This window comes from Megalops cyprinoides, chromosome 16, assembly GCF_013368585.1.
Source record: "Megalops cyprinoides isolate fMegCyp1 chromosome 16, fMegCyp1.pri, whole genome shotgun sequence".
Lineage (NCBI taxonomy): Eukaryota > Metazoa > Chordata > Actinopteri > Elopiformes > Megalopidae > Megalops > Megalops cyprinoides.
This window is the reverse complement of record NC_050598.1, coordinates 6,425,773-6,434,789: the sequence shown is the minus strand read 5'-3', so window position 1 is coordinate 6,434,789 and position 9,017 is coordinate 6,425,773. Positions and strand designations below refer to the sequence as shown.

The window sequence follows — 9,017 nt, the reverse complement described above, 5'->3', positions numbered from 1 at the left end:
ACTGATGTTTTGACTAGTTATTGATAAACTACCCCAATGAATGTTTAAGTGTATTTCAGCTGCAAACTGGCATTTCTGATGCAGTGGAGCAGGCAGTGTGAAAGCAATCATTAAGGTGGAGCTGGTTTATGAGGTCTCAGTTCTTGCCAGGTATTGCAGTCTGTGGTATCCAAGATCATGACCCATTACTGACAGGCTGTTTGACAAGCATCCTGCCAGCGTGATAAGCAATCGTGTGCTGACTTCACCCATGAAACATGAAGACATTCATTTGAATGAATATAATGCAATGCATGGCATTTTCTTTCCGTATTTCCCCAGCTCTTTGGTGGCCTTCGGTTTCTTTGACTTTCAACAAGTATAAAAACAGGTGTGCCAAACCACCTGACTGGTGAGGTCATGTGATCTGTGTAAACAGTCATTCAGCTACATCAAGGTCAGTTGTGAGCATTCAGTTTGTCCAATCCACTGCATAAGCATTTAACCAATATACAAAGCTGTATGATATACATGTATACAATAGTTCCTTTTCACATTCAATATCTATACCCATTTAGAACATTTTTAATAAGTACATTTAAGTTGCCTAGCAGGCACTCCAACCCAGAGTGACATGGTATCATGTCACAATATTTACACAATTTGATATTTACTAAGACAATTCAGAGTTAAGAACCTTGCCCAAGGGTACCTCGCCAGCAGAACTGTACCAGAAACCTTTGGTTTACAAGCCACACTCCTTACCATTACACCACACTGCTGCCCTTCTATACCATATAGACCAGTCAGACAGATTAGTGCATATCACATTAAACATTTTGTCTCTTCCTTTGTTGATGCATCTCATTTGCTGGTTCATTCTGACCTTTCTCAAAGGGGCATGGCCTAGCAGAATGTCCATACCGGACATGAAGAGGCAAGACCATACAGGAACTGTCAAAACAAAGGATGGAAGGAATGCTGTAGCTGAATGCCTGCACATAATAAATTTATTTACTTAGGCTGTAGTGCATTTGCATAAAATGCTCACAAACCTTGCCTCAATGTATGTACTGATTACATATTTTGGTTCATGAGGCTTCTCATATTACTTGTGACTACCAGTACAGTATTAATTTCAGCATGTGATTTGAGCACCATCAGTCTAACGAAGAAATGGAAACCTAATCAGTGCAAGGACTAGTCGCAGGTAGTTGGGACCTAGAATGTAGCTGTGGAAGGGCAATCACCTGAACTGGAATACATGCTGTGCCAGGAACCACATTCAGTTTACTCCATCAGTAAACCAGACAGACTGAGTCAATGACTATGCAAACACACCAGTCATTTTATTGAAGCATACTGAGTTCATTTAAGCAGACATGGGTCCACCTCACACTGTAGTGTTCTGAACCCGGAGTCTTGGTCTGCATGCAGCTACCAGGACCACAGCAGAGACTACAAACAGAATGGAGGCAGCTACTCCCAGCAAACCATTGCTGAGACTCGGTGCTGCAGAGTGAGAGGCAACAGTAAGAAAAGGAAACCTCAGGTACCTCTGAAGATATGGGCTCATCCTTTACCTATAGCGCCTGATTGTCTCAGCTCTAGGTCAGTCAGGATCACAGCTCCACTGAACACCACAGCTATTTCCTTGGGCCTGGAGAGGTTCTGCACTGCAGCAGGAGTGCCTCCTGAAAGACACAACCAAGCAAAATGCATGACGCGTTTATAGAATGTCATTTTACTATGATAACGGTACGTGTGGTCGAAGAATTGAGACATCATTGAAACAAATGGGAAAGAACATAAACAATGCGTAGCCTATTTGCTCTGGATTCTCCCTCACATTCACTGCCAGACTCAATGTTGTCTGACGCTAGGGGAGCTGAGTCAGACAGGATCACTTCCCCACTGGAAACCACTGCAGCTTCTCTGGGGGAGTCCCTCCGCAATGCAGAAAGTCTCTCAAAAACCGGACAGCTGTGTGACGAGACCGTAGCTACAGTGTCTAATTACAACTTACTGTCTGTTGCAACTCTGGTCACAGCTGCCAGCAGCAGAATATGGTGGCAAACTGCTGCCAGCTCTTACACTGAAAACAGACATATATGTGGCACACATGCATACTAAAAACACAAGCAGCAATTTACCCTCATTTGCATAAAAACAGGGCGTTTGGCTCATCTGGTCGAAGCAACACTTTTTGGCCTCACAGTATTCTTTGCCGATGTCAGACTCCCCGCACACAAGCCTCTCATCCTCACTGACCACACACTTCTCACTGGTGGCTTGGCACTCAGTCCACACCACATTAAATAAGACTGCAACAGCCAGCTGCCAACACACCCTGTCCATTGTGTGTTCAGACTTTCAGGAGCACTGATGCTACAGTCCTGTCCTGCCCATCTTACCTAACCCTTTCAGAGCCTTGATTGGATAATGGCTGAGCATGTGCCAGTGTCTCTGTGGGGAGATTTGATTGGCTAAGGAGCTCCATTGGAGTTTAAAACAATGATTGAGACATTCATGAGGGTGCTGGTCTGCTAAAACAATGTGGACTCCGTGGCCTACTGGTAATAGGACCACGTATGCTTATTTAAAACGATCAATTGTATATATTATTTTGAGCTCCACAAGCGGCTAATATAGACAGACATTCAACTTTATTGATCAAAGGTAAATAATGATTCAGTCAGGCCTAGTACAAATAATTAAACAAATTGTTAACCTTGGGTCATAATCAATTTAACCGCGCCATTAAACCTAATTAACGGAGACCTCTGAAGGAAGAAAAATCAGAATAGATCACATGCTCCAATACCATGATTGATACGTTCCATTGTTTTGCACTGCGCGTTTTCTCTGAATTAAACCACGCACCTGATGCCCAACAGAAGACGTTTGGTCAGCTAAAGTGTTAAGTTAACCGCCCCGTCTGAAGAGGTGCACCGTCCATCCATATCCATTTGTTGCGGAGAAAGGGGAGATTTGACAGTGGACGTGAAGGAGACATGTTGTGCTTTCTAACGCTGTGTTCTTACCTGAGTGGTCATTTTGGTTACGTCTTGTCCCAGGCTGAACCGATAGCCTCTTACAGTCCAGTGAGAAATGGCGTTCTCCTTCTGAATGGAATTCCGCCCGGGCGCCGTCAATCGGTCCAAAGTTCCGTTTTTGTGGAATGTGGCGAGAAAACCGTCAAGGTGTCAGTGATGCGGGACTTCCTTGGACGCGGCCAACTGATTAAAAGTACTGACCTTTCTCTAGGCGGCTGTGCCTTTGGCCGACTGCCTAATTCCTCAGATCTCTTTTTAGTGTCCGAGCTGCGGGGCTGTGGAAGCCGTAGAACGGTGAGCCAGCCAAGTAGCCTACAACATCTACTGTACAATGCAGTGGTTAAAAGAGAAATTCTAGCAAACGACAAATGGTAACATGAACCAACTCACACAATGAGCCGACACTGCCTGGCTCTGTTATCAGGTAGGCTACTTAGAGAAGAGAATACCGTGCCTACGGCAAACGGTGAAGAACACATTGTGACCTTATTCCAATTGTGGTTTGCAGGTAATCCTTAGCTCAGTTCAAATGTTAAAGTCAGCTTACTAAACATAATTCTGCTGCACAGACCATTCAAAGATAACAAAAGAACTGTGAGAGACGCCTCTAATATCCCGACAATTATTTAAAAATTACATACAACGGTACATTACTACCGTATTACCAATAATGATAACCCCGTGTAACATTCGAGGGACATCCTTTTTTGGGGTTCTGGGCACACTGTCATTAGTTATAGCGTAAAAACAATGCCTTTAACACCATTGTTGTTGCAAAAGCATTTTAAATTCAGTTTGATCCATGAACCCGTGTCCAGTCAAGGAGGTTTATAGATGTATGAGCTATATCTGTAACCCTCCTTGATTCATGCTTTATATCTATACCTTCAGTATAACCATGCATGATTTATTGAAGGAAGAAAAAACTACTTCCACAGATGTCTGGGGATGTCCTGGTTTATGTGTTCTCCCTGGTTCACAAGCCAAGTGTCCAGCCCTCCTCCACAATTGTGAGGACCACAGAGACCCGCATTGGGATTGAGTGTCACTATGTCAGGTGTGAAACTGTCAAGCCGCTGCTTTTCTGCTGTGGTTTGAAGGTTCGACTGTGCCTTGTGCCCGGTGCCTTGGCACAGTCTGCAGAAGTTTGTTTTTATGTGATAAAGAATCTACAACCCATAGAGTAGCTTGTGTATTCGTGTATTTGTGTAGCTGTACCAATTCTCTGTCAGGAAGCACAATGTGAGCAGCAGTACCCTGAGGCCGACCTGGATCTCTGTCACTTCCACTGAGCCTGCAGAACAGCCTGCATTCTCCCTGAGGCTTATGACTGGTAAGGCTGTGGATTCCATTCAGTCTGACTGCATTGCAGCATGTAAGTCATGGCATGATTTTAAACAAATTTGGCCCTCTTTTACCTTGCACAATGAGTTTGACAGTTGCTGAACTTAATCAGGAAATATTGTGTAAGGGAACTAGCTGTTAAAGTTGGTGTTGGTTGATTAAGGAGAAACCACAGTGTCCTAGGAATGAATAGCAGACTCAATAGAGTGTTAAAACACCACTTCAAGGTGACATTGTATGGCCTAATTCTATGCAGATGACTGGAGTTCTGAGAGATCCTCCAACGTCTATTTCCTCGGGGATCTCCTACACATCGAAGCTTCTGTTTCCCTGGACAGCCACCTTCCCCTCCGCCTCTTTTTAGACAGCTGTGTGGCTACCCTGGTCCCCGACAAGAATACAATCCCCAGATATGCCTTCATTGAGAGCAAAGGGTATGCAACAAATGAAATGGTGGCCTCTAAAATCTAACAAATAGGTTACGTAGGGCTAGGGTAAGTTGTAATATTGTGTATAAATTGATGGAAGCAGGGTTTTAAATGCTCCACACACCTTGTTTTATTATAGTCATACTGAGTCAGTAAAGTCTTGTGACTGTTCTTCAGTGACAAGTATATCTCTCTCTACAGGCGGATTGGTAGAGCGTTGCTTCAATCAAATGTCAGGCGTATAGAGACAAAGATCACAAGCCCATTGTGCGAAAGATGCCATTTTTAAACAACAATAACCCTGTGTTTGTAACAACATAAAAAGTACAAATTGCATTGAATAGATGGTGAAAGTGACTAGACACTGACATAGGAATTAAAAACCCATTACTGGTTTTGTGTAATTACTTAAATGTCAGACATAACCCATTTGGGTATTCCAGTAACTTCCTTCTGAACACCTGTTGATCTGGATCTTTGGGTGGACAGTGTGTGACATGTGGTCTAAATCCTAATCCCCTTCCCAGGTGTCTCACTGATGCTAAATTTTTGGACTCCAAGTCTCGATTTCTGCCCAGAGCCCAGGGCAACCAGCTCAGGATGCTGCTAGAGGCCTTCAGGTTCTACTTGGACTCTAGAACCTCTGTATGTATGCTCTAAGGAGGAGTGACAATTCAGACCACTGCTTTAAGACACCAGACCTAGTTTACCCAGCTTTCAAGTTTAGTATTAAGACAGCAGGAACTTGAATGGGCTGGAGTGAATTTTCATGCTGTAATTTAACAACACAGGATCAGAGGTGTGTACTTTGGGGATTCTCTGGCTCCTCATTGGATCTGCTCAGCCCTGTTGTCATAAGAGGAAAACCACGCCGCTTTTGAGATCAAAAGGCTGAGTCTTATGACAGTATTTGTGACAGCAGTTTGAAATGAGATGCACTGTTTTGCACTAGGGGTTCACCTTGCTCTTGCTCTCTCGATCTTGTCACAGTTCTATATCACCTGCTACCTGAAAGTGAAGGCCATGTCGGAGGTCGGACCACAGGCCAAAGCCTGCTCTTTCGGGTCTGACAGGTAGTGAAGGAAGTGCTCTTCAGTAGAGACAGTGCCCTCCATAGTTATTCATGCCTCTGACTAAAAAGGAACAAAAACATGCTATAAAGGAAAGATGTATACATTATATATTTTCATCCAAAAAATGTTGTACTTTAATCTTAATATCATTGCACAGAGCTAAATGGCATGGAAATAAAATATATATCACATTTGTTTCACATAAATATTTACTTTCTTATAGCATGTTTTTACATTTTTTGTCAGGGGTATGCACGCTGTACATCTGCTCCTATAGCTCTCCTGGGCTGTTCTTACAGCCAGGTCTGTCTGTCTTTGCAAATGAGGTGTGCGATACTTCTGTTCATGTAATGTTGGCAGAGTATTGAGTCCTAGTTTGGTTTCCCCTACTGCACAATCTTGACTCGAGATTTAATGGAATGTTTTAAAAGCAGATGGTGCTGGCAATGAAGTGTTCTGCACTGTAACTGGACTTTTATCATGTAGTGTCTGTATGTCCATCCATTGCAGGTGGATATCTGCAGACAGAAATGACCAGGTGTGTGATTGCTGTCACCGTGGAGACTGCATCAGTATTGGAGATCCCCTTGACCTAGAGACCAGCCCAAGTATGGATTTTCTCTGCATAATCCTTTTATTATTCCCTTTTGAAATAAATGTACTGTTGCTTAGAGTAAAAGACATTCCTTTGACAGGCAAGCACAGCTGAGGTCTTGATTCATTTTGTGCTGTTCAAGTTACAGCCAAAGTAGGCATGTTCTTGTCTTAAAGAGAACAGGATTTTCACCAGCCTTTTCTGATAAAATATTAATATATACCCAAAGGAGAATATGTGGCCACTGTAGGATGACTCTACCACTGACATCTGGTTCTTCCATGCAATTTCAAAGTATTTATCAAAATCTTAAATCTCAAAATCTTAAGTGCAGTTTAAAATGGGTTTAACATAAATTACATAAGAGGTAACTGTGTTACAGATGAAAGTCTCACCTTTCATGGTTGTCTGTAATACAGTTTTCTATGTTCAGCCATCAGTGCCTTATCATTCTTTCCACTCTGAGAGTCTCCTCTTTTTGTCCCCTCCAGAGTGGGAAGCAGAATCCATGCTGGGCCCATTCACTATGTTGGATTCCCCCATGGAACCTGAAACACAGAATCGAGATGGCCAAAACCCTGACCAAAATGGTAAGGTGGTCCAATTGTAGAAGAGCTGTCATGAAAAAGTAATCCCATTTACTTGTATAACTTGGGTGGATACACTTATGATCTCTTGTGCTAGAAGTTGTTCTGTACAAGAGTGTCTGTTAAATGCATGTAGAGTAATGTAATTGACGAGGTATTCTAATGTTAAGAATACTGGTCATTGCACTATCACTGGGAACAATAGACATGAAAATACAGGTGGAAGTCTATAACTTGCAGTGTGCATATTTCATCAGATTTATTCACCTGATCTCCCCTGTTTTCCCCCTCCCCCCAGGTTCACACTCCCTCCCTGTGAAGGTGGTCATAATGATTGTGATTGCGGTTGCCCTGGCGATGACTTGTGTCGTCTTGGCGGTGATGAAGCTCTATAGGAAGTGTAAACGCAGTCTGTGAAATAAACTCTCTCAGCTGCAGTGTGGGCCTTCCTGTGTGACATCTCAATGGCCTCACAATTTGAACAATGATTACTGAACTGCTCTAGTTATTCAAGGTTAGGTGAGTTTTTTTTTTTTAATTTTAAGTAGGTCCTTAAACATTCCATTTTTGGAGGTGTAGATACCATCTCAAGGACATACCTACCATACCATTACCTACCATAGGTTACCACCTGCTACACACACACTTACATTTATTCATTTGGCAGACGCTTTTATCCAAAGCGACTTACATAGGTTACAGTTCTTTACAATGTTATCCATTTATACAGCTGGATATTGACTGAGGCAATTGTGGGTTAAGTACCTTGCCCAAGGGTACAGCAGCAGTGTTATGCATCATTTATTAGCTATTCATCATTTATTAGCTATTTGCCTCCAATGGAGAGGTAGTATACTGTTTACAGTACCATTTGCATTATGAAGCTGTTATTTTTGGCATGCAGGGAGTTTGCATATGTAAGGGTGATCTGGGGTTGAAATAGGGAAACAGTTACACTGTAAATCAGTGAGTCACAAATTATGGGTTGTGACAAAGCTGGTCACCATGAGGTTTGAAAAATCAAAACAACTTGACTCCCCAATCGGCACTGAGCATCAGCAAACTATATCTGTGCTTGAAATGTTTACTTTTGCCCTTTTGAGACTACTCCTTACTCCTACTACCATTCCTTAACTGTAATTAAGCATTATCTATAATACTGTATTGAAAGAATAAATTAACACTAAGTATATTAATCTTAGTTTATTCGTAGGTAACACTGAGATGCCCATTGTATTGTTACTTTATTTGTGGAAGAAAACATTCTGAGTAGATTGACTGTTTGTGAGGCTCTGCTGCTGAGGTGGCACAGTAAACAGAACGTGCCATCTGAATGCCAAAAAGTCGGTCAGTGGGCGCTGCGGTTTGAACCGTATAACACCAAAGCAGCAACACACTGAACTGTATTCATCTAGCGCAGGGGCGGAGCCCATGGATCATTGCAGAGGGGCCGAGGACCTGGAGTGGGCCCTTATACTGAGAGAAATTGCATGAGACCATTTTTAAATACCGCGGCGGTGGGAAATAAAACAAGACAGCTGGCGATCGCCTAGTTCCTATACTTTGGGACTCGAACAGAGGACGTAATTTTCTGTTTGTACTCTTACACAAGGATACTAGACAGCGAATAAAGTCTTCTGTAACTCTTGCGTCTCTGCCCATTCAAAATAAATATCGCAGCGAGAAACTTAGCTATTTTGCCGCAATCAAGACACACAAACTTTATTCAAAATATTCAACTAAACAACAAAAATCCATGTTCAGTCAGGCAGATTGGGCCCAAGGTGGGCCCCTTTGTAACTGGAAGAACCATGGACCCGGGGCAACCGCACCCTCTGCCCCCCACTCCCGCTCGCTCCGCTACAGACCTAGTGATATCTCTGATCGCGATCTATAAATGAAAGAAAAATACAAGACCCATAATTCCACAGAACAATCGAGAAAGGAAACGCTTT

The 9,017-nt window shown here is 42.8% G+C and overlaps 1 protein-coding gene across 1 annotated transcript; it reads left to right on the top strand.

The window, feature by feature from the left end:
- Window positions 1–893: 893 nt before the first annotated feature.
- On the top strand, window positions 894–7,381 carry LOC118791177 (zona pellucida sperm-binding protein 3-like). Its single transcript, XM_036548459.1, has 10 exons — window positions 894–916; window positions 1,417–1,498; window positions 3,057–3,329; window positions 3,974–4,092; window positions 4,268–4,368; window positions 4,636–4,813; window positions 5,335–5,452; window positions 5,798–5,839; window positions 6,967–7,065; window positions 7,361–7,381. The coding sequence occupies exons 1-10, from the start codon at window positions 894–896 to the stop codon at window positions 7,379–7,381; spliced, it is 1,056 nt and encodes a 351-aa protein (XP_036404352.1).
- Window positions 7,382–9,017: the final 1,636 nt, after the last annotated feature.